Source organism: Mytilus trossulus, chromosome 8 (assembly GCF_036588685.1).
Source record: "Mytilus trossulus isolate FHL-02 chromosome 8, PNRI_Mtr1.1.1.hap1, whole genome shotgun sequence".
Lineage (NCBI taxonomy): Eukaryota > Metazoa > Mollusca > Bivalvia > Mytilida > Mytilidae > Mytilus > Mytilus trossulus.
In genome coordinates, this window is record NC_086380.1 from 37,444,771 (window position 1) to 37,472,020 (window position 27,250).

The following is a 27,250-nucleotide window of genomic DNA, read 5'->3' on the forward strand; positions in this document are numbered from 1 at the left end:
GTATTTTATCTACGTGGACAATGGGAGGTAATTCGGTTAATTTTTTTTATTGTTTTGAATGTATTATATAATTTATTCACTAAAATATATATCGCTTAGAATCTTGTAGAATATATTAGCAATAGATCTTATCACGCACGTATATATTTCGAATTTTAAATCAGAAACGTCTTTTAGGAATGTACGACTTCACTCTCTGAAAATTTGAGTACGTTCGCAACACATGCTTCAGGGTTGCTTCGTATTTGGCCCATCGAAATTACCAGTAATTTAATTTAAACTATAATTTCCTAATCTTTTCAGTTTAAGACTGAATTTACCCTTTCTACTGGTCGATCATCTTTGCATAGCCTACACATTACATGCATGATTTATTTGTTCTCATCCTTATATACATGTAATATTTGCTGCTTGACTATAGCGAAAAACGACTAATCGATCATATTAAAAGTACATCTGTCAACGTATACGTGTATTCCGGCTATGAGAAGTTACGATGGAAACTTTGTTATAAACAATGCCATCTCCATACTGTAAGTTAAATCCCAATAAAAACACAAGGAGATTTGATGTGATCGCCAATTATCCACCAAAGTTCAAATCAAGTGTATGTATGCAACTATAGACAACCGTACGGACTTCAACAATGAGAAAATTCAAAACTGTTTAGTCAGCTTTGAAAGGCCCCGACATGAAAAAATATGATCGACATTCAATTGAGAGACTAACGGGCTAATTTATCATAAATCAAAAGACAAATATGACAGGCGTGAACCAAAGCCAACCACTGAGCTTCTGACTTGGGACAGGCACATTGAGATTGTGGTGGGTTAACATGTCTGTTAGAACTCAACCCTCCTTTAACTTGGGACAGTGGTGTAACAGCACACCATAAGAACAAACTATAAAAATCAGCTGAAAGAGACTTTAGAAGTTAATTCACCAGAACGATACAAATAAAAATATCAAACAAAAACACAGACAGGACGTGGTACGGTATATATCAATCTCCCATCCCTATCAACAACAAAAAAGACACTAAGTACAGATGTGAGAGTACTCGCATTTACTGAAAGCTACTTCAAAGTCAAGAACAACTAATACAAAATTCATGTATCGAAGACTCAAATGTCAATCAGTACACATTCAAAATTCAATGGATTTAGTATTAAGGCGTCATTAACAGTCAGAGAAAAACATACCTTGTGCAATGCCAAATATATATACCGACAGATTGTACCTTGAGAGCAACATACATGTATGTGTAACATTTACTATGGTTTAAATATAACAAAATCAATTTTTATACCAATAAAACAATATTCAAAGATTTAATTACAGTGTTGAAGAGGTTAGCTTTTACACGTAGAGTAAGTTTATTTAAAGGAGTGTCAAGTTTATCAATTATTTTTTATATATAGATTAGACCGTTGGTTTTCCCGTTTGAATGGTTTTACACTAGTAATTTTGGAACCCTTTATAGCTTGTTGTTCGGTGTGAGCCAAGGCTCCGTGTTGAAGGCCGTACATTGACCTATAATTGTTTACTTTTTTAAAATTGTTATTTGGATGGAGAGTTGTCTCATTGGCACTCACACCACATCTTCCTGTATCTATGTAACTCAATTTTCGGGCTCGGTTAATAATATGACCGTAAAATTGATGATGTGCTATTCCGTTTGAAATACGTTCCTACTGCAGGTACAGTCAACTTGCAAAACAAATCTTTGTAACTATGGAAGATTTTAGTAAGGGTTTTAAGTAATTTGTGGTAACGAATTCCCCGACTCAAAATAATGTACCAGTAATACATGATTATCCATACTATTAAACGAGAAGACCTCATTTTGGGTGTCGCTTCTCTTCTTTCCACAATAAATTAATCATCATGTCTCTGTGTACTATGGGTACAGTGCATAATCGCATTTGTCATCTATTTATATGATTATTCAGATTGAGTTATTTTGGGTGAAAAACGAGAAAAAAGACGTCCGGATATGTTTCCGTCATTGGGCGAAATTTTAAGTCATATTAGACTTCCGATTTGCGTTTTTCTGTATACTGTGAACATGCATTAATACTACGAATACAGTGTATTTTCTGTCTTATATCCGTCATTGGACGACATTTAAGCCAGATTAGACCTCCGGTTTGCGTTTTTCGTTTTACTTTGAAACAAATACATATACTACGAATAAAGTGTATTTTCTGTCTGATATCATTTTCAAGTTTACTAACCACGGCAGTCACAGGGTTTATTTAATAGAGAGGGTCTGAATAATATATCAATGACCGCTGTGGATCAATTATCATAGTAAACTGAGAATTGACTGTAAAAAGAAAATACCCTTTCGGGACGTCTGGAACGGGTATTTTTAAGATCGAAAATTCAGGATTGACCATTTCGGGATCCGGGATTTATTTTTTCGAATTTCGGGATGTCGAGATATTTAATTTGTATAATAAATTCAGAACCTCGGGATTTCATCTTTTTAAGCCCGGGATATTGGGATCAGGTCCCTCCGAAGTGGCGGATCCAGAATTTTTCATACGCAGGGGCCCGTTGACTGCCTAAGAGGGATCCGCTTTGGTCATGCTTCAGTGATTCCCTATATCAGCAACCAATTATTTTCCAGAAAAGGGGTGCGGGCCCACTAAATCCGCCTCTGCCGCAACCCCCTTTAATGAATGTTCATAATATACAGATAAGCGCTAAAATTATTCATGTGTCATTAAAATTAATAGAGAACAAAAAAAAAAAAGGATTTTTTTGTGGAAAAAGGAGGAGCCGTGCTAGAAAAACAACTATCCTGTCCCAAATTACCTATGACTTTTGATACCTTTTCTGAAATTCTCAAGTCACTAAATGTTTAACAAAAAAAGAAGATGTGGTATGAATGCCAATGAGACAGCTCTCCACAAGAGATCAAAATGACACCGAAATTAACATTTAAAGGTCACCTTACGGCCTTCAACAATAAGCAAAAGCCGATACTGCATAGTCTGATATAAAAGGCCCCGAAATGACAATGTAAAACAATTCAAATGAGAAAAATAACAGCCTTATTTTTGTACAAAAAATGAACGAAAAACAAATACCACTGAACCACTGAATTACAGGCTCCTGACTGGAATGTTCATAATACATGTACACTAAATGTATGTTCATAATGAAATTAATAGAAAACAAAAATGGGAATTTTGGAAATGAAGGAGGAGGGTTAAAAAAAACATATTCCTGTCCCCAAGTACCTATGACTTATGATACTTTTCCTGAAATTCTCAAGTCATTAAATCTTTTACAAAATTCTCCCTACAACACTTTACATCCTTTCAAATACTCTCTGAATGCCCGCGATTTCGCGGGTGTGTTCTAGTATTTATTGAAATCATAAACGTCACTACAGACATGGACATAACGGACGAAAGAATATATAAACACGTAAGATGGTGCCAGAAGAACATGCATGTAACCGTTCAAAAAGGAAAAAATAATTAAAGGGAAAACATCATCCCTTTGTGGTAATTTTTTGGTGTAGAGTTTCTTGTGTAAACTAATATGTCTAAACTAAGGAAATTGTTATGAATTAAATGGAATTTAGATTGGTAGTTACTTAGTTTGGCCATACAGTGGGATTCATAACACTTCGTTTTTCCACTTCTAGACAAATGAGTAGGTCCAGTAAGACTTTTTTTTGGCCCAAATATAGCAGTTGTACAAAAATGTTAAAATGTAAACTTTTAAGTTATTTTTTGGAAAGTAATATGCTTCTGCTACATAAATATACTGAGCCAATAAAGTTTGGCAACACTTTTTTTTGATTTTTTTTTGGTTGTTTCTGAATTTTTTTTAATTATACATCATTGATATAAACCTTTGTTTTACCTGTAATTTAAAACAGTCGTATCTATTTCCTGGTGATTGATTTCGCATCATTTCAACTTTGCACGTGTAATTCGTACATGTACTTTTAAAACGATATTAAAAATTTCTTTCTCACTAACGTTCAGAAACACACCATTTGTAAGAAAAACACATACACCTTTGCAAAAATCGAATGGCGTTAACCAGGCCTCCTGGACAATGACCGTCAGAAAGCTCTTTGAATGGGCATGGTTGGTGCCGGAATGAGTGTTGCTGACATCGTGCGTTGATTTAATGTGCATAAGGCAACAGTTTAGAGACTAACAAACAGATATCGACAAATTGAAACTGCACAGGATGGGTCGATATCTCTTAGACCAAAAAAAAAACTATCGTCAAGGGAGGAGCGCTAACTTCGCTTTACGTCAACACGTGACTAGTTTTTTTCCGGCCACAAGAGTAGTGCATTGACTAAGGGCAGCTGCTGGTGTGCATGTCAATAGTGCACTTAGGGCATGGATGAGAAATTGATTTTGAATAACACTATATCCATTTCCGCATTTGACCCTCCCCATACAAAGAAAATCCTAATGAATGTGAGTGATAAAACATTCTTGTTGCTTCTGACATGTCATTATTCCATTTTGTTATTATTAAAATTATATGTTTTTATGACTTTGTAATAAAATAAAATTTCACAATTTTGTTGCTTAACTTTTTTGGCTCAGTATATATGCTTTTTTTACAATACAATGCACATATATCAGGTACTTGCATCATTAAGATATGCTAAATTACTGAAATCTTCACAATTTTAGCATTTTAGGTAAATTTTAGATGGTTTCCGTCTTAAATGAAAGTGGCCGCATTTGTGTTCATTTTTAATATTGAAATGTAAGTTGTATTTGATGATAATACAAAACAGGTATAAAGGTTGAGGATGAACACGGATGCGGCCACTTTCATTTTTGACAAAAAACATCTGAAAAGTGTTTTTTTTTGTTTGGCATATTTGATAGATTTTTCATATTTAAGCTGTTTCGGTCAGAAAGGCAGCATTCATTTAAAATGACTAATTTGTTTACTTTTTTCATTTTATTTTGTTTTAATGATAAAAATGAACATTGTATTGCATTTTATAGAAAAAAAAAAACATTGGTCTTTTTTTTAAATTACTATATTCAACCTATCCATTGCACCATAAAAAAGGCGAGAAAATTGTTAAAGCAAAATCTCGATATCTCTTGTTCTTCAGAAAATAACAATACGAAAAATGTAGTTTCTGCAATCAATAGGGTTAACAAAATAATCAATTTTCAAGTGTTTCGGACTTTTTTTTATAAAATTTTACATCGCAAAGAACTACAAGTCACGATTTTCAAATGCTTCGATAAAGATGGCATTACAAATCGAAAACAAAGTTGGCGAACCCATTTTGGGGCTTTTTTAAAAGCTTTTACATAGGCCAAAGTGTTAATAAAATTAAAAGGAGATATTATAGGTAATCTTCTATGAAGTACAACCATCGAAATTAGAGTAAGAACGCCATGATTTTTACATGTAATAGCAAAATAATTACTGTGAGCTTGGTTTACCTAGGCCCGAACTAATATGTTTTACATTATATTTTTAATGTATTTTTAGTAAGTCCACTGATCGAATTAAGAGAAAAAAAATGACTTCCCACACAATAAAATTGAGAATGGAAATGGGGAATGTGTCAAAGAGACAACGACCCGACCATAGAAAAAAACAACAGCAGAAGGTTACCAGCAGGTCTTCAATGTAGCGAGAAATTCCCGCACCCGGAGGCGTCCTTCAGTTGGTCCCTAAACAAACATATACTAGTTCAGTGATAATGAACGCCATACTAATTTTCAAATTTCCCAAAAACTAGTATTCACTTGTATTTTTGTCCATCTAATGAGTTAAGCCTTTTTGAACTGATTTTTATAGTTCGTTCTTTATAAAAAAAAAATATGTTGTACTGTTATACCACTGTTGTAACATGTTTAACCCCGCCACATTCTGTATGTATATGCCTCTCCCACGTCAGGAGCCTGTAATTCAGTAGCTGTCGTTTTAATGTGTTGCATATTTGGTTTTCGTTCCAATCTTATTTAAAAAATATTGATTTCTGATTATGTTATAGTACATATGAGTATAACATAATCAGAGATCAGTATTTTAATTAGATTGGTTTTTGTTCAATATTTACATAAATTTTCTCCGTTAGTTTTCTCGTTTGAGTTGTTTTACATTGTCATTTTGGGGCCTTTTATAGCTGACCATGCGGTATGGGCCTTGTCCATTGTTGAAAGCCGTATGTTTTGTTTGCATGTCCCAAATCATGAACCATGTTAACGATTGAACTTGTCAAAATGATTTATTTTGCCATACTAAGTACATGGATAATTTTGGTGATTTAGAACTTGAAATTTTGCATAAAGACCTGTCAATATCGTCGAAGACAATATGAAAACCATCTGATGTATTCTGTTTTTTTAGTAGAAATTTAAAGGTCGCGGACTCATAGAACGACGTGAAGGAAGTAGTACAGACGACACCTACGACAAACAGAAACCAAAAGAAAACCGTATGTATTTATACTTTGCTACAGATATTTAGGTTTAGATGTGGGAAATTGTGGTATAACTAGACATCATACTTGTTGCCAGCCGTCTACAATGGAAAGGAGCTCTATGAGCATGATGATTTTATCTGTGTAACCGTATTCGGTTCACGTGATTGGTAAAGGTATTTGACCATGATGTTTTGGTCAATTTAAATCTTTTGCTTATATAAATTAGTACAATTAATGTAAATTATGCGGTGAACTTTTTAAATTTATATGTTGACCTAGTACTACGATTTTAGTCCCGATTTCACGGTTCACTGAACCTTGAGATATGATATTGGGGCGTTCTGTCTTTTAGAATGCGTAAAATTATTTTGTAGACTATAGCAAAACAAGTATAGCCGCCTAACCTAAAGGAAAAAGACTTTGAGGAGAATGTAAACGAGGACGACGGTAGCAACATCAAAGGTGAAAATTATGTAAGCAAGTTTGTAGAACCTGTTTTCACAATACACGAATACATATAATTCAAAGGGTACCTTTGTTCTGATAAAATATGAAAAACTTAGCTTGATGTAATTATCGATCTTTCATCAGTTTGGATGTATAATTATGGTACACGCCTGAGATGAACAATGCTAATCTTTTTATCGCTATTTTACCTACATGACGATGTTGACAATTTCAGGTCAATTTCATGTCAATTTCGTTAGCAACGCCACGTTTATGCTTAGTTTCTAGCGATAATTTTCCATCTCAAGCGAGTAGCATGATATGAAAATTATCACAAAAAAGATCAAAGGAAAAATGCACAAAATAGCGATAACAGGATTTACTATGTTTTCTGAGCGCCATTCTTTTCACAGGCAAAAGAACCTGCCTTGCAGAACTTACCTTACACATTATTTTTAATCTATTCTCTTTCTGAATATGCAGAAACTATTTGCTATGTTAAACCAGACATTATTTTCAGGAATCATTTATTATTATATAATTATCATAGAAATGGATGGTAGCATAATGATTGATTGATTGTTGTTTTCTTAACGACCATTTGCAAATATTTCATTTATAGTAAAAAACGAGAACAAATTAACAATAAATGTTGTAAGAAAGTCTTGTTATAGGGGTCGTTCGGGTTGAAAGTCAGGATATTTGGACTGCCACTACAACTTTGTGAGATATTGCATAGGGACAAACAGTTTCCTTGATACAGGCCACTTACAGTTCCTCATTCAGTTTTCGCCAGGGATTTAGAATCATATTCAAAACAGTGTGGTCCTGGCCATTGATTGACGACCTAAATTATCCCATTGACTGGGACAGATTAGGTGAACGTTTGTCTGTAACGACCATTGCTCACTTATTACTTATTGTAGAATTTAAACTGTGGGGTCACCAAAGGTTCTTAACGCCTTTAATAATAAAATAATTCGAAAAATTATTCAGGAATAACCTTTATGTTTTGATTTATATTATTGATATAAATCAACACATCGTATTATTCCGGATTCGTTTTTCGAATTGCTTTATTTAGTTGTTAAGAACCTTTGGTGACCCCACAGATTCAGCGTCTTTAACAAGTACATAGTGAGCAGTGATTGTTATCGACAAACGTTCACCTAATCAGTCCAAGTCAATGGGATAATTTAGGTCGTCAATCAATGGCCAGGAGCACACTGTTTTGAATATGATTCTAAACTAATTAAGGACTCGGCACTATTTCTTTACCCTAGGCATCGGATATAACGTTCCATTCGGACCGGATGTGGCTGAATCCTCATACATCCCGCACAGCCGAAATGGACTATCCAATTTGGCAGGATTTTACTGTCAGTCATGAAACGATCTGATGTGAATTTTTATTCCCTGGTCACCCTTGTGAGCTGGTAGATGAGAAACAATTGCGTTTTACAAATTCTGATCAAGTTAACAATTTATTTAATTTTTATTATGGTAACACACGAATAAACACCATAAACGAACACTGAACCGGACACTTGGATATGAATCGTGTCATTTTGCTGTAACGTAGCTACGCCTGAAACACCGCTGGTAAAGTCACCAGGAGTACTGTGCCATTGTGTTCCAGAAGTAGACAACACATCATTATTTTTTTTCAAGTAAAAAGTTTTTCCAGAGGTTGGTGATCTGAGAAAAGCAGATACTTGATATAAGCCAGCAATTTCACAAATAAACTTTCCAGTTGACTTAAAGGAAGATGTTTTATTTATCCCCACAATGCTGTGTAACAAAGGGAATTGGACCGACTCATCATTGATGTAAGTTTTATCCACTTGACCACAAGCTGTCATCGCAACTGAAAATAAAATACCGAAATATTAGTACAATATTTAAGCATAAACTTTTACACACACAGATAATATAACAGATAAAAGAAATATATATTACATAAAAAGCTTTGAAAAACCAATTCATTTTTATTCCACTTTAAATAAACTGTTTGTTCATTTGTTCCGTTTTAAGAAATTTTCCTGACGATCAAAGGCATTCTTCTTAAGCCCTTTTTGTGATAAAATAATACAAGTAAAACATTTCTTAAGAAAATAATCTGTATAACTGTGAACATTGTGGAGATTTTCACTTCGAGTGCGGGATGTCGTGGTTGGGATCCCGTTAACCCACTTACTTGAAAAATGGTGTTTGCTGCTTCTCCGCTTAGCAAAATACAAAAAAATCAAAAACACTAATCTCCAAGTTAATTCAAAACAGAAAGTTTCTTAACAGCTGGCAAAATCAAAAGCTCAAACACACCAAACTATTATAAAACAACTGTCACATTCCTGACTTGGTCCCGGCATTTCCTTATGTAGCAAATGGTGGATTAAACCTGATTTTATAGCTAGCTAAACCTCTCACTTGCATGACCGTTCGGTTGAAATTCCAGCAAGCGACATTTAAGAGTGAGAGAAAAACTGGTTTGCTTGGAGTCAGGATAAGGTGTCCGTTTAAGGTGACATGTGTTCTTGCAGACCATTGCCATGTGAATTATCGCGTAAGTTTTCCGGCTCAGCGTGTTAGTCTTTTTACAAAGCTTCGTTTTAATTCATTTCACATCAACATGACGGGACCATTACGAAATGAGGTCGTTTTGACGGTTCTTGCAGTATTGATATAAAAGCAAACGTGTAAGAAATTCTATCATAATAAATTATTATTGATATTACCTGATATATGACAACTATAAGTATGTCTTGAGAGCATCTGGAAGATGTATTTGACGAATTTATAATATTGGTAAAATTGAATTCACGAGATGAAAGAGTGTATATACCATACCTTTTTTACTAATCCTCGACACCTTTTCTTCCATTATCGTAATTTCACTGTATAAATTTGACATTCGCCCGTCCAAGGTCGTGATGCTTTTTTCTGACTGCAATGTAACATTATAAAGGGCGAGGAAATCTTGATCTCTTGCATACTGATTATTTGAAAGTGTATTGGTTTTTTCCACAACAGTTTTTAGCTGATTCTGAGCGTTTTCTAAATTCAAGGATTGATACTTTTTAAGTGTTCAAGTTTGGAGAATTTTTTCTCCATCTCAATAGACTTGTTCCATACGCCGAAAGAGCGGATTCCTGTTTGTTGTAACGTTTTTGTAGTGTAGCGTATGTTTTACTCAGTTGCACATTATTTTTCTCAATCGCAAGATATCTTACTTCCCATGTGTTTAATAGCTCTAAAGTATCATTAAGACTGAGACTTGCATTTATTTTCTCATTGAGAAGAGAAAACTTGCGCTGTATCTGTCTTGTTAACGCATTAACAGTTTGCTCGCTGTCATGTTCTAGTTGGTCTATTTGATGCTTCAATTCCTTCTTTTCGGCTAAAAAGTCATCAACTAAAAGGCATGGTTTATTTGTATTTTGACTAACAGTTTGTTCAGTGTCTAACAGAAATCCAAGAACACAACTACAGAAACTTAATAAGCATGCAAGATGAATCATTTTACTTCAACTGGCTGAGATAATACACCCTATCCTATAAGTATTTGCTTCTTGAATAACAAAACTATTAGTACTATTAGGCTTCTTGAAGTTGTAACAAATTATACTGTATATACTGTACAGTATGCTACAGTATGCTATTAGCTTCTCAGAGAAATATTATTTCGGAACACGTTATCCGGAACACAGCAACACTAAAACGAGGCACCATGTGCCAGCCTCACTTGCAGAATAGATGAAGAAGCGGCCATTATCATTATGCCATATATACCCATACTTCATGTCTTTTAAATGATACTTCTGCAATGCATTGAACAGTCAACTTATTAAAGGTAAAATTAAATAATTTGAATAAGGATAAAAAAGTAAAGAAATGAACAGATGTCAGATGAATCACACAGCGTTAATGTTCATAATATAATAAATGTGGTTTGCCACATCTCTAGAGTAGCAACTCTCAAATACTTTTTTATTTAACAAATAATACCTGTATGACAATTTCAATAGTTTATTTTACAATGTTATGTAAAATACTGTATGTTGTATCAATCATATATGTTATGTGTATATGCCCCCCTGGGGACCTAATTTCGAAAATAAAATTTATCTTATCTTATCTTATCTTATAATAATATAATATAATAATGAGGGAGGGTAGGAGGGGTCCTGCTCCCGAAATCCCGAGCTTAAAAACACGAAAATCCGAAATCCCGGGCTTAAAAAACACGAAATCCCGAGGTCCCGAAATTCGAAAAAAGAATTCTCGGATCCCGAAAAGGTCAATCCCGAAATCCCGGGCTTAAAAACAACCAATCCCGGAGTCCCGATAAAGGTCCTATCCCCCTCAATAATATAATAATATAATATAATAATTCTTTATTTAACTTGTCTAATTTTCATTTAGGCCCTCTAAACAAATACATGCATACACAGTCTGTGCCAAAAACTATTTGAAGCACTAGCCCATAGGGCTAGTTAAAAAAAAATAATACTAGCCCGAATTTATATGTACTGGACCAAATAAAATCGTGTGTCACCGTTGAGTATCACGAAGTGATCCGAACCAGCTAGGGGGGTTTTGGGGCATGCCCCCCTTGAAAATTTTGGAATATTAGATGTAAAATCCTGCATTCTGAGGTTACATTTTTGCATTTGGAAGTGTATTTAACTTTTCAAAAAAATAGAGTTTTTTCTCCATGAACAACTCCTGTTCAAATACAAAATTTGACTACTATTCCCTGCTCCTTACAGTAGCTACTCAACATAACCAGATTCTCGTACTGGAGCCAGGGTCAGGGACGTCCGTCCAACGAGTTATAAATTCTCGGACCCGTTTATCCTCGTATTTCTTTCAATTCTCCGTAACTTAGTCGGACTTGCGAGACAGCCTTTTTGATGCCTTTCATGGTCTTGCTCTTTCCGACAGTAAAGCCATGTATATCAAACGATGTTTGTGACCAAAATTATGTGTGTACAATTCTGAGAAGAAAACAAAACTGGTTCCTCTTCTTCATAAAATTAACGGTAACCAGTCACTGAAGTCGTCCTAATAACCAATCGTCTAAAATACACAAGATGTCAAGCGGGCAGTTACGAATTAATATCTTCCGACGCAAAAATGTTCAATGTTTTTTTTATTTTCTATTACGATTATATTTTATTCAGTCTATGCAACATAAACCATCCAATAATTACCAAAATTTGACATTTTCAAAACATGTGGTACTGACCGTTTTTGCGCTTTTTTTCATTTTGAACATTCGGTTATTAGGGAGACCGTCAAAACTGGTTTATGGAATTTTTACAAGGAAGAGAGTATCAGTTTATTGATATCGATTGCGTTGAGTGACATTCTGCGTTGACTTGCGATAACGATTAAAAAAGTGCACACAATATGCACTAGACCGGTCGGACTATTGGCAGTGTACTTAAACTAGTCCGAGCTTATTTAAACTAGACTTGGGCTTCGGGCTACCGCTTAACATCGCAGACTGCATACAATATACATTCATACATTCATATATACAATACAATACAATATTCATTTACACAAACATCTATACATTAAAAGCACAGGCACTTGTCTCAGAAAAAAAATTCCTATATACCTTATTATAACACAAGGTACTTAACTTGCATTTTAGAAAAATGTTGGGTGGTGACGAAGTTCCGTTATATGCCGCTTTATAGGCTGTTAATCCCACTAAAGCTTGTTTTATCGTAAATCTAAATTGATTTATCTTTACAATGGTGTATAACATGTCTACATTAATTGTCGGAATCATCCGTAGCAATCCAACCAAAGTATGTCAATCGTTATAATTTTGCAAACCGCTGAAGAATTGGCAATTCAGTTGAAAACATCATATTCCTTTCCAAATCGCTTGTTAAAAGTTCCTATATTGATTTCCTTGAAACTTTACATTATTGTTGGGATTGATATTATGAAGCTCTCTTTTGATTTTTGATTATTTATTTTTTGTTCTGGAGTAATAGGACTTAAACAATTTGAATTTAAGGAAATTATTTATAATGCCTTCTTTTCCAATTTCTCTATGCCCAATACAGGCGTATCATGCGCTCTAAGCACAGCTGTTTATTAGATCTGTGGTGCAACAACTTACTGTTTGCAAATAGTTTGGAATTTAGCTAAATGTACAAGGGAACAAAATTTTCAAAGTTTTCCTGGCTTCAAGGAAAGGGATTCTTTTAGATTTGCTGTAGAGCAAATATAAGCAGTGATGCAGGTCCATACCAGTATTGGTCTTGAATGCTGGATACTATCCATGCATGTCTGTGTCCACACTTGTTCTACAACTTGTTTCATATGACTTTAAAAAAAAAACAACAACTTTGTATTAGTTCAATGAATTGGTAACAATACAATATTTTTTATTCCAATCAAGGTCCCACAGGGCAATGACAATAAGGAAGACTATGTAGTGAATGTTGGTATACTATTCACATTTGTTATTATTGTATTTTTGTTCACAGGACTGATGTAGCGTAACTATTGTATGACTGTTACATTATGCACCATCTCCACTAATGGTAAGCACATAATTTATCACATTACATGTAATGGTATTTATATATTAAATTGAAATTTTAAAAGTTAATGGATAATATACCTGAAGGTGGTTGTTTAAAAAACCGGTTGTAAATCGAGCAATCAGGAATTTCTTTACAACCGGTGTTCGGGTGCCTTCTGCTGGTTTCTACTTTCAGTAGTTTTCGCCTTGCACTTGTTGACAGCGATTCCAACCAAGGCATTCTTGACTACTCAGGTCATTTCACGAAAGGTTATAAATAGAAACCATGTTTTATCCGAAATCCCCCTTTGTTGTGTTAACAGCGTAAATTTCCCCTTCAGTCATTTTTATTGATTTTTTAATTTATACTTTTGAGCAAAGTAGGCGACGGATTTCCTTCAAGTAGATGGTGAAAATCGCTGCCTACCGCCTTCTATTGAAAGCCCTGGGGTAAAACACCATTCTGTGGGCAGAAGGTTTAACAAATTATAGAATTGTGAAATGAATTAAGGATGTACTTAGGTGAACTTTTTTTTTTTAAATAAATCTAGAACTTAAAATTGATAAAATAAATCAGAAGAGCATTACTTAGAGAACAAAATAAACCAAAACCTCACCTAAGTACATCCTTAAGAGAAGAGATTTTTAACATAGTACTTTTATAATGTACAAAAAAGATGATGTCCCAGTCTATTCAGTATTCTTCTCTCTATGAAAAGAAATAGAATAAAAATTGTAGATTCCTTTGGAATTTTCATATTTCTGAGTTATCTCCCCTTAAGCCTGAATTTAGTAGAAGAAGAAAATTGGCAAAAATAATAAATCTTTGCTAAAATCTTTTCTATTATAATGTAAAATAACCATTACATTTAAAATGAAAATTAAGATTACTTTAACATAAAAAATTGTGATGATTTGATTTACAATCTGAATGTACTGTGTTCTGCTTTGTTACAATCCAAGATGGAGAAAGACGCCCAGATATATATATATTACGGATTACAAATGTGTCGAGGTTTGTGATTGGATAACAACACAGAGATGTCAGTATATATTCAGTTAACTGCCGGGGTATATACGATGTTTTTATCCCCAATTGGAACCTCAAAAACGTCTTCATAAACTGGTTACTATGTGACGTAGTCAAAAGCTATACAGAACACTAAGGAATGTCAGAGGCTCACAGAGGGAAAATAATGACGTGCTTCAGCCAATAATACGTTTTAATACAATATCACGCAATTTACACTTTAAATATTTAAATCTAATGTTAAAAGTGTTATAATAAATTATTACATACACGATAAAATTATATTAACAGCAAATTATAATATCCTTTACGTATGCCGAACTTATCAGGTTGAGTTTTCAATATGTGTGTTGTAAATAAAAAAAACAAAGCCAGACACACATACAAACACAAAATATGATTTAAAAACTTTATTGAAACTATTTTTTAACGGATAAAAATTTGTCGAGATTAAAAAAAGGTGCATTCAAATGGATTACTCAAAATATTAAAGAAACAGTAAACATGTAATGAATATACATGCTGCATTGTGCATGTTCAACAAATACCTGCACTAGAAAGTAACATTACGTCAGGGGTAATCCGTAATATATGTGTAATTTAGGTCTCAGACAGGGTATATACTGTGACATTCCCGGCTTAGAGTTTATATCCCTTCGGCTCAGGGGATATAAACTCTAAGCCGGGAATGTCACAGTATATACCCTGTCTGAGACCTGAATAACATATAATATATATATATATCCAAAATTGAATTTTAAATACTTTCTACATTTGCCAATGTCTGTTAGTATTTTTTATTGATGCATAGGAACAAATTATTACTCTATATTTGCAGATGTCACAAAACTATGTAAAAAAAAGGAAATTGCAGTATGCATATGTTACCCATGTCAATGGCAGAAAAAAGACTGTAAAAAAATCATACAAACCAGAAGAAATACCTTGTATTAAAGAATCTCTTCCCTCGACCCTTCCTTCCACACCAGTTATTGAAGAAGAAAGAATAGAAGTTTCAGATGAAAACATCAACATAAACAGTGTGTATTCAATTAGCAAATGATTAGCTGACGTGTTAGTTAAAAGTGACTTTTCAACACACATATCTACATGTATATATCACTTAGGTTGACTTATTAAAACTAGAATTTTTTAGATGAAATTGTAATGGGCTTATAAATATTTTTAGTATAGTCATATGCCCCAGTATAGCAAATATTGTTTCAGATGTGAACATTTTTAAAATTTAATATAGGCATATCAGGACAAATGTTTTTCAGACTAATAGATTTGCACAGGCTGTTTATCTTTTGTCACAGGAAAAAAAAACTTAAATAAAGATGATTCATTTGGCTCTGGATCTCATAACCAATTTTGTTCATTTTTTCATAATTTTAATATTAATCTGGAGGGCCAATCGCTGTTTTTATACACCCAGCAAAGACAGGAGGAATTATGGTATACCATTGTCTGTCCGTCATAAAAACATCTTGCAATTACTATTTTCAAGATTTACTGTTAGATATAAAAATGCAAATTGAGGGTGTTTAAATTTCAAACATTGATTTTATAAGTCTATATTTTAATCTTTTAAATTTTAAGACATATATTTATTTGACAGTGCTTAATATGAGTTAATTTACTTTTTCAGAGTATGCAAAAGCCAAACATCAGAGAATAAGTAACTGGACAGAAACCTACAACAAACTTGTGTCCTATGCTAAAGAAAAAGAAGCTGTTAACACATTGAACTGCCATGATTGTGGAATCAGATGTGAGGACCTGTATCGTTGCATTGATTGCATATCATGGCCAGTAATTTGTGGAAGTTGTTTGGATTTACGACATCAGCATCCACATTTACACGTTTTTGAAAAATGGATGGTAAAACTATTTGATAATTTTTGTGATGACAACAATTAAAACCATTTTAATACAATAATAAAAATAAATTGAATAAGAATGGAAACAGAATATGTCAAAGAGACAACAACCCGACCAAAACCTACAAAACAATTCCAGGCCACCAATGGGTCTTTAACATGTGAGAAATCCTGTACCCAGAGGATTGCATTTAAACATTAAATGTATCAAACCCAACCAAAATTGATATAATACATGCATTTATATATATATTAATAAAAAGAATCTGATTCCGATATGTCTGCGAAACCACAACGATAATTTAAAGAATTGCAAAACACACATCTAATGGTTATTATTGTAAACATGCTATGGTCTGTCTAACTCATATTACCAATTGTTTAGTTTATAAGATAATGGCAATTAAAGAGAACCATGAATTTGGCTTTAAATACAAATTTTTGAAAGTGATTTTAAGACTTATTTATAATTGGAAGCCACATAACTATATAAATTATTTCTTTTTAGCATGGAGCATTTATTGGATATGCACCGCCAACTTTGCCTTGGAAGGGGAAACAGCACCAACTATGTACAACATCGTATTTGAAAGAAATAGTGGTAATTGATGATAAAGGTATTGGTTGTATGTCTACAAGTTTTCCTGCCTGCTAGTTGTCAATTTTATGCCCCACCTACGAGGGGCATTATGTTTTCTGGTCTGTGTGTTCGTCTGTCTGTCCATCCGTACGTTCGTCCATCTGTCCCGTGTCAGGTTAAGTTTTTGGTAAAGGTAGTTTTTGATGAAGTTGCGAAGTCCAATCAGCTCACAATTATTTTTTTTCTGTGTAAATCATTATCTTGTTTAAGCTATGTTTTTAAGGCATTACCCATTTTGACTAAGAAAAGACAGCAAATATATAATTTTCTTTGAAACACTGTTAAAGAGCTGAACAATAATTCTGTTTGATTTTGTTTTAGGGTTTTGCCTAAGATGCTTTATTTTTTTATATTATAGGCAGACAACACCTTAGAACAATCCAATTTTGTTCATGTGAAGATGAAGCAGTGACATTGTTGTCATACAATCTTTGGCCTGCCTCACCAAAAACACCACATTTGGCATTTCATATGGACCTTCTCCGTTGGCTTAATGGATTATTGCTTGAATGCCATGTGTCTGTAAAAGGATTTTGTGAAGCTTTAAAGGCCAGACAGCCCAAATTATACAAGATGCTAGTGACAAAAGAGGTTATATTGATTATTTTTTTTTCTATAATATTTTTTGCTAAATATATTAATATATGCATCATTAATATTCAACTGTTTTTTACTGTCAGGAGAAAAATAAAATGGCTGTTTTGTGTTTAGGTGAGCCATTCATGCTTGCAGACTTTAAAAAAGAGCAGGCAAAACAAACAATTACCATAAATATATTTTTTATGCAGTCTTTTTGGTGTGAGGGCTCTGTGTGAAACCCCTACTTTGACCTATCATTGTTATAAACTTTAAATACATTCTGACTTGATGGAGAGTTGTCTCATAAGCACTCCTACCACATCTTCTTATTTATATAAAATAAGATGACTGGTTTTGGGGTGGTGTGGGGTGTCTTGTATAGATGAAATGCATGTCTGGAATAGTAGAAAATTACAAGCTGGTACATTTGATAAATATTTTTAAACAAAATCCAGTTTGTTTACCTCTATTGCTTAAAGTTGTTTTATTTTAGTAAAGACACATTTAACTGTTAGTATTAATTTATCTTTTAGGGTAAAGAAATATACAAAAGTTTAATGGCGGAAACAATCCATCACTTTCGACAATATGTCTATCAAATGGATTACATGACAGATTATTATCCAGATCTTGATGATGGTTGTAATTGCCCAGCATGCTTTGAGGTAATATACATGTATTTTCATTGATTCTATGAAAAAAATCATGTAATGAACCAAAGAATACAATGATTTTTTTTGTAAAAACTTGGTTCATATTGACAATACATTATACCATTACAAATACCTTGTCTGTCCATTGGTCCATCAAATAATTCTTTCAAGCACTACAATATGAATGAGTGGAATGACTTCATACATGGCCACCAGCTTTACCATGTGTGAGCATTTTTTAGATACCAATTTTCTGTTTGCTGACACTGAAAATTTTTCAAAATGTAAAGTGAACAAATGTTTCCAAAAATACTTCTCCAATATGAATGTGCAGAATGACTTCATACTTGACCACCAGCTTAACAGTGATGAGTTTTTACTTGTGAACACTTATCAGATTTTTAAAAAAACCAACTGAATGTTTCCTGGGGCTTTGAAAAAAATCCAATATGTTCAACCATTTAAGTTACATGTGGGGGTATGCTTAGCGGTCAACTTCTTGTTCCTATATCAATAATCAACATGGTAAACTGTTTTAATATGATTAAATAAGATAAAGCTTATATAATTTCTTTTAAAGGCTGAAACAAGTATTTTTTGTTTTGATGCTGACTTCCAGTTGGTTCGAAAGTCATCATCAGGATACAACTGGATTGCACCAAAACATGAAGATAGGTTTTTCGTCCAGCAGAAGCTAGTCGATGATTTTATTAAGGATTATAACACTCCAAAAATTGAAAAGGTAGGCCAAACTTAAGTTATTGTTTGCTGGTCCCCTACCCATGAAAAAAAAATATTGGTAGGCAGTTAGAAATATATTTTTATTTATTTATTTAGTAAAACATAATAATAAAGTTCCTAATTAATAAAAATATTTTTTTTGTTGAAAAACATTAAAAAAAATATTTTGGTAGATAGGCGAACAACAAACAAAAATATTATTATTTTAAGACTGTGTGTGTGTGTTTAATTCAAATTCACACATTTGATATCAAATGATAGTAATAAATAAATTATATATTTCTTTTATCTACATGTACCTACTAATAATTTTACATCTAAGTCTTCAAGTAAAATCTAGACTTGGGGAAAAAAGAAAAGCTTTAAAAAAATATTGCTGTTGGTTTTTTTTTAAATATGGATATAAGCCATTGAAAACGAAAATTAATTTAAGTTTAATTTTCCAGGACTGCAGTGACTTCCAAGCTGGAAACGACATAAGATCAAAAGCAAAGAACAACAAATTGTCTGAAACTGCAGTGTTTGGAGCCACCTGCAGACATGATTTCCCCCAAAAGTTTTTTAGTTTAAAACATGGTGAAAAGTAAGCTATTACGATATTCATTATGAAATGTATTTGTGTCTTGCCTGTTTTATCAAAGGGGGTTATGTTTTGTTTTTTCAATCTGACCTGTATTGGTTAAAGTATGATTATGGTAGAAACTAAATGTGTGGTTACATATTTTCATGGTTTCAAATCAAAATTGAATATTTTTTTACTCACAAACCCTGCTACTGTCATGTCTGCCCTCATAATTTAGAAGATACTAGAAAATTGAACCACATCTTAAGGCATTAATGAATATTACAATACTTTAAATTTTAAAGAATTAACTTGAATTTTATTGTTTCGAAGTGTGAAATACATACTTAATCAATTTAAAGGTTTCGGTTATAGTTAACTACCATGAAGGTAAAGGTACCACACACTGTTAATGTTTTAATTTGTTCTAACCACTTTAAAAACATGAATGAATCTTTTTCCCAAACTTGTGTGTATGCTATATATGCATAACTGTAATGTTTACTGATAATTGATATAACATGACATACTTTAAGTCACACCCTTAAAAATCATATTACGGTTATTTATATACCAAGAGGATCATTCCAAATAATTCATTTTTTTATTTTGTAGACTTGGGTATGCTGTTTTTTTATTAGAACTTTTACTAAAAAAGAACTCTGACAGACAAATGCACATATCTTACGATATTGCATGTTTATTGAAAAAACATCTTGAGGTAAAAAAAAAAATCATCAGTACTGCATGTTGTTCAGGAATTGAATCATATTTTCTGCCCAATCTATGACAATAGAGAGGCATATCCATTCATTTGAGGCTTTTTTTTATCCATCCATATCAGGTTCAAGTTTCTAGTAAGGATAGTAAATGATGAAGTTATAGTTGCATCTACAAAATTGCTCAAATGTTCATTGGGATGTGATAAAATTGTATGCCAAATTGGGTTTTAACACTATTTCATGATTCACTGAACAGTGAGCATGTATTTTTGTTTAAATTTCATACAGCATGATTGGTATCATCTATCCATGACACAAATTGATTTATGCATTTATGTTTTTACTTTCTTCATAAATTAAGTTAGAACGACTTTTTTAATTTTTCCAACAAGAATAAAATAGAGATATTGGTATGTGCAAATTAATTTATATTTGATAAAGAGGGAAAATTCAACTACAGAAAAACGAAAACAACTACAGGGCAACATACAGTCCTCAGGACGTTTACAGAATAAGTCCAACTTTAAACTGGAGAGCACTTGGAATGAAAAATGTATTTAACTGTTACAGAAACAATCAATAATCTGATTTTAAACATAAAAAATCAAAAAAATCTGTGCAATTTGGATGTTTATTCTAAATTTAATTCTTAAGTATTTTTTTTCAGAAAGCTGGCAGAAATGATTTGCTGGAGAAATTAACTTTTTCAGTTCCAATTTTCCACTGCTATGGACACAGCATTTCATGTCAAGTAAGATTATTATATTTTAAAATTTATGGTAGTAAATTTAAAATAAAAAACTGCTGGGTTTTATCAGATGTGCATAGTCAATTCCAAGGTTTTTGTTTAACTTGTTCTAGTAGAATAACTGGACATGTTTTCAATATACATTTGTATTTATACTTCCAGATAAAACACAAATCTTCATAAAATGATATAAAGAGTTTATACCAGTGAACACAAATGTGTTATGTAAATGATATTTTTTTCAAGATTTAAGGTATATTTTTGCAATACTTGTTTTATCTTAGTTTTTTTAATTATTGTTGAACCTGCACAGTTAGTCTCATTATATTTAAATGTTTATGATCTTGTAGATTTTGTTAGGCCCTAGAAGGACAGAAAACCATGGTCTAACAGATGGGGAAGGAATTGAACGTTTGTGGTCCTATTTGGGTGGTTTTTCCACTATTACTAAAGAGATGACACCGGAAAACAGAACTGACCTATTAACAGATGGCCTTATTTACTTTGGTCAGAAAATAAGAGATAAAATCGGTAATTCTACATGATCACATAAAATAGTGCTTATTCTTAGCTCACCTTTCCTAAAATGAAATGTGAGAATTTGCCATCATGTTTATGGAATGCCAGGGTAATAAAAATAACCCTTTCTGTTATTGTACTTGTTAAAACCTTAAACAAAGCTAAAAAGATGATCCTATTTTATTCTTTATACCTTGCCTATTACATTAGAGGGTCTATAATATTTTATTGTCTGTGCAAAAATTTGACTATAAAAAATAAGATTTGGTATGATTGCAAATGAGAAAACTCGCCATCCAAGACCAAATATTAGCACACTTTTATTTTATTCTAGAACTATGTACACTCAGGGTTATCAGAAATTATTTTCTTTGCCACTGCTTTTAAAACACATTTTAATTCTTAAATTTACTATCATTCAAGAAAATAATTTGCACTTTGTATTGATAATGAAAATATTAAAAATGTAGGTGACACATTGGTAATGAAGATCAAAAGAACAGCAAAAATTGAAGAAAACAGTGATGGGGCCCTTCAGGAGATTATTTCTACTATTCCTGGTAAGGTGTTAATTTCTAATATTTCTATTATGTATGTTATAATTTGAGAATTGCTATTTTGATCAACACATGTCAACACATGCTGAAAGTTGTTAGAGCACAACTCTCCTTTAAAAGTAGTACCATTACTATCCAATAATGCTGAATATTGAACAGAAATACTTATCTACTAAATCAGATTTAGTGTTCTAGTATGAGTTATTTGATGTATAATTGCTCTTGTGTGCTTAAGAAATCTGTTACCATTATATGATAGACACTTAAAGTATGGTAAACCTAAGCTCATAAGACCTAAATCAGGTATGACCTTTGAATATTATATTAATATTTTGAAAGATATTATGGTAATAAAAAATAAAGCTATTCATGAGGGCTGTTCCAGAATTAATTGTTGGGGGGGGGGGAGGTCAGAAGGCACTTATATTAAAATTTGGTGGGTGTGGTTATTTTAGATAGATTAAAAAAAAGAACAATTAAAGGAAATATCCAATTTAAAATTTATGCATGGTGGGGTCAAATAAAAAGTGCCTTCTGACCCCCACTCCCTATACAATTAATTCTGGAACATCCCTGATTTATTGTAAACTATATCTATTTGTAAGTGAAGTCTATGAAATGATTGAACTTGCACACCAAAATCTATATGTGTTTGCCTTTCAGATAAAGTTATTGGAAATGATGAAATTAGCAAATGGATTGAGGAGGAAAAATTGTCAGTGGTACAAAATCATAACAATGATACCACAAGTAAGTTTTTAATACCAAAGTTGTTGCCATAACTTGGTGTATGTCCCCCACATTCTGAAAAACTGCTTAATGTGTTAAAACAAAATTTATTAGATATATAAAAAAGAAGATGTGGTGTAATTGCCAATGAGACAACTCGACACAAAAGACCAAATGACACAGAAATTAACAACTATAGGTCACTGTACGGTCTTCAACAATAAGCAAAGCCCATACCGCATAGTCAGTTATAAAAGGTCCTGGAATGACAAATCTAAAACAATTCTAACGAGAAAACTAACTTTGTCCCTTTTAAGGTCCTTAAAAAGTGTTATTACTTTGGTAATAATCTAAAATTAAAATTGGCCACCATGAAAGGTCATTATTTAAATAGAAAAAATATGGAAAATGTATTTATCTATTTTTAATGAAGGCTATTCCAAAAAAAACTGTATGAGGGTGTTGGAAGGCACTTAAAAGAAAGTCCCTTCTAACCCCCACAGTTATCTGTTATCACTTGACGACTTTATTATAGTAACTGTCATCCCTGCAACTGTTATAGAAAAGTTTCATGGTTTAATAAGTATATCTTATATATTAAATGATATTTATACATGCTTGAATAAGAATGGAAACAGGGAATATGTCAGAGACAACAACCCGACTAAAACATGTATTCAAAACAAATCTTTTATTTATTGCAAATACATGTTCGTTGAAGTATAAAACTAATTTACCTACTTATAATTTCTTTTCAGTTGTTTTGAACAAAACAGACGACTATTTTCTTACTCTTCAAAGATATAATAGTAGTGGGTATGTTTAAAGATCTTAATATTTTCAGGCCAAAAATTTATTTTGGGTATAATGATATTGAAATGATCAATAATGTCAAATGTGTGTATTTCAATGATGTAAACATGTGAAAAGTATGACTATTTTCACAATATTGACAAAAATGAGCACCTTTTTGGATCTGTCGGACATATATTTATAATTAGAACATTTTGACGAAGTATGCAACTGACCATTAAGTTCTTGTTTTAGACAATCATATAAATGCTGCTTTATGACAGCAAAATATACATCAGGCATGTCTGAATTAAGGTTTTGGCTATACCATACGTCTCCTAGACCAATAATAAACAGTTCATTCTTTATAAAAAAACAACCAATTACACTTATTATTTGGACATCTTACTAATTCATCATATAAATAATTATAGCAGTTTTTCAATATACAGTTTGACGTATTTAGCAATTTAAACCAATATTTGAAAATCTTGCACTTTCTTGTAAAAATAAGAGGCAATCTACCTTGTTCATGGTATATCATCACATTTTTAGTGGATGATTTAACACTTAGAATATTCTTACAATAGTTTTTGTATGTAAATGACTGTAAATATTATGAGAACTCATTTTTTCAAAATATTGAGGATCTGTATTTGTTATTTATTAATGTGTATACCTAGTTTTTTTTTTGACTTCTTCATTTTCATTCTCTATTTGCAGATCTGAACAATTAGATGAGAAGGCTTTGGATGTAAAAAGAAGGTGATTATGACCACATGGCTTGATTAACAAATCAGCCTAAACAAATTTGTGCAATACTATTGATTGATAAAACTAGATTTTTTTATATACATGAAAAAAGACCCCATGTCATATCAGTTAACAAACAATGCATTCAATAGGTTTTTGGTCAAGGTAGTTTTTGATGAAGTTGAAGTCCAATCAACTAGAAACTTAGTTCACATGTTCCATATGATATGATCTTTCTAATTTTAATGCCATCAAATTTCACAGTCCACTAAACATAGAAAATGATATTGTGAGTGTGGCATCCCTGTACTATGGACACGTTCTTGTGTTTATCTTGGTTAAACTAATAACTTGCAAGTTTTAAAGCAGAAATCATTCACTTAATCGTGAAAGCTTTTTATAACAATTGGAATAACACATGTTCATGGGGAAAAAGATAGTTAACTTTACAATTGAAATATTAGTGTTGTTGAGAGTTTTATGCTTTTTCTATTATGATTTCAAATACTTTTTTTTGAATGATTTTACATTAAAGATATATTTTCTTTTTTATAGACTAGAGAAAACATTATCAGCATTTGAGAGAAAACACAAAACCTCCAGATTACCTTCAAATGCTGCTAATTATCTAAAGAGTATCAGATTGGTCAAATTAAAGCAAAAGAAACTACAGCTAGTTACTGTTAAAAAACATGTTGCAGAGAGGCACTATTTACTGAAGTTATTGCACAAATATTGTAGTAAGCATACTTAGGCCAAAAAAAAGTATGTCTGTTTACTGTCTCCTAACCTACCCTAATTTTTATCCCCTACCCTAAAAGTTTTTTTTTTTACCATTTTTGATTAAGCACTGTTACAGTCACAATGTTGCTCCCATAGACTCGATGTAAAAAAAATAAAACAAATCCTTACCTACCTACCCTATTTTTATTTTCAGCATGTGACAGTTAACAGACATACTTTTTTGTTTGGGCTTAAAATACAAGATATTTAATTTCCTTAAAATTTGTGATATACCAGTTTTGTTGATATTTACAAAACATGCTGTCCCTATGTATATTGATGCTTCTTAATTTTGGAAAAAGATACTGTAATCAAGATAAATAATTCATGTACTTCCTATATTATCAGTAACTTTACTTTGGGGTTGACTGAAGTCACTAACAGCAACTTTTTTCTTAGTGTGAAAAATGTTTAGTACTTCTGCACTGAAGGAACTACAAGACAACAACATTCAAAACCAAGGAGAAAACAAGCACTCATTAAACCAAAAGCCATTAACAACCACAGTAAAAAACGAGGTACTGTGATCGCTCCTTGAAAGTTCATGTTTTGGTATTTGAAACCCTAAAACCCCCAAAACTGATTTTAAACAATAACAAAACAGGAGTTGCACAATGGCTTTATACTATAAAAAATCTGGGAAAGTTTCATTAAATTATAATAGGTGGTTTAGGAGTTGCGGATACAACATAAATGCAACCATGTATCATCAATGTTTTCAATCCAATTTTTATTTAAGTAACAAAAATATGTTGATACATTTTTATTTTATTTTTCAGAAGGACAGGCAGTGTTCAATAAACTCTCAAAGCAGATGAAATGTGTGTCCAAAAAAATTCACAAGGCCATTGATGCTTACAATATGATTGGGGATTCCTCTGATGGCTTACCAGAAAATATCAGTTTTGATAGTATCAAAGATATTGACAGTGAAATATATAATTTCATGAAAGATTTTGAGGTTGTCTCAGACATTCCTCAATCTATCAAACAGGAAATTATTCAGCTTAAATGCTTAAAAGATAGATGCATTGAAGAGCAAAGATTTCTTAAACAAGAAATGATATCTGTAATTAAATGGTGCAAACATCAGTACTTAAAAGTTAAAGAAAAGTTAGGAGAATGTCCAACTTCAGGAGGTACTGCGTTTTTGATAAAAGAAGCAATGTATTATGAAATGATGATATGTAGGTTAAACAATCAATTTTCAGAATACATTGGGGACATGTCGGTTGACATTGTGTTTACAAATGGTGTTTTGGCTGATAACTATGAAAAAATGCAACAGATGTTGAGAAATGTAGCTTTGATGGAAGATTTGATAGTAGAAGACGTTGAAAGTGATTATGAGGAAGAGAGTGGTGAAGAATATATTGAAGACTTATAAATTTATATATGATTATTATATTAGCTGTTCCAAATTGATTGATTATGTAAAAATGATTTCAGACATCAATGTGTTCTAGGATTTCAACAGAAAGTTATGTTTATATATGTTTATTAATATTCTATCATCTTTGTCAAAAAAAATGTTTATCTAATTCTGGAAAATCATGTCAAGGTATCAACATAGCATTGTTGAAATATTATCAACTTTGAGAAAAATTTTGAACAAAATTCAAGATGCTTGTAAAATCCTTTTTCAAACTATCGTTCCTTTTTTTTATTTTTAGGTTTAACTCAAAAGGTAAATGAGTTTCAAAAATACTTTTTAACTATTTTAGATATTGAATGTATCTTCAAATACTTAACTAATTAGATGATAGAATCATGATTGTCATCAAACTATAAAGTACATAAGATGTTACTATACTACAGGTCTATGTTTCACTTTCCAAAGGGAAAAATAATTGTTTTGTAGTAGAAAATTTGATTGTTTTTAAATTCACCTTGATTGGAAGATATCTAAAAAGAAGATATCATGAAAAGTGCTCTTCAATTATTTATTTATTAATGACATACTATATTTTTAATAATTTTTGGGGGAAAAAGAAGTGAAGTATTTTTATGTGTTAAATATATTGATTTTGATATTGAAAATTAGGAATGAAAGCTGTAGAAGGTGTTAATGCTTGTACTTATTGTCTATAGTATTTAGCTAACCTTATATAGCA

General features: G+C 32.1%; 2 protein-coding genes and 1 long non-coding RNA gene across 3 annotated transcripts in view; all 3 read left to right on the top strand.

Annotated features, from left to right (window-relative positions):
* Window positions 1-27,250, top strand: part of LOC134680915 (uncharacterized) — a 499,914-nt gene that overhangs the window by 152,681 nt on the left and 319,983 nt on the right. The window lies entirely within an intron of this gene.
* LOC134680913 (HAUS augmin-like complex subunit 5) overlaps window positions 1-27,250 on the top strand; it is a 409,805-nt gene that overhangs the window by 99,466 nt on the left and 283,089 nt on the right. The gene's annotated exons all lie outside the window — the stretch shown is intronic.
* On the top strand, window positions 10,647-26,774 carry LOC134680911 (uncharacterized). Its single transcript, XM_063540205.1, has 18 exons — window positions 10,647-10,745; window positions 13,408-13,464; window positions 15,314-15,515; window positions 16,127-16,359; window positions 16,867-16,975; window positions 17,357-17,589; window positions 18,111-18,242; window positions 18,811-18,972; window positions 19,418-19,554; window positions 20,149-20,254; window positions 20,923-21,006; window positions 21,354-21,534; window positions 21,993-22,082; window positions 22,743-22,829; window positions 23,567-23,624; window positions 24,324-24,365; window positions 24,909-25,093; window positions 25,916-26,774. The coding sequence occupies exons 2-18, from the start codon at window positions 13,462-13,464 to the stop codon at window positions 26,521-26,523; spliced, it is 2,652 nt and encodes an 883-aa protein (XP_063396275.1). The 5' UTR covers window positions 10,647-10,745; window positions 13,408-13,461; the 3' UTR covers window positions 26,524-26,774.

Coding starts and splice junctions, on each gene's coding strand:
- LOC134680911 (XM_063540205.1), top strand. Junction 18,243..18,810: donor ATTGCCCAGCATGCTTTGAG/GTAATATACATG, acceptor TTTCTTTTAAAG/GCTGAAACAAGTATTTTTTG. Junction 20,255..20,922: donor TATTGAAAAAACATCTTGAG/GTAAAAAAAAAA, acceptor ATTTTTTTTCAG/AAAGCTGGCAGAAATGATTT.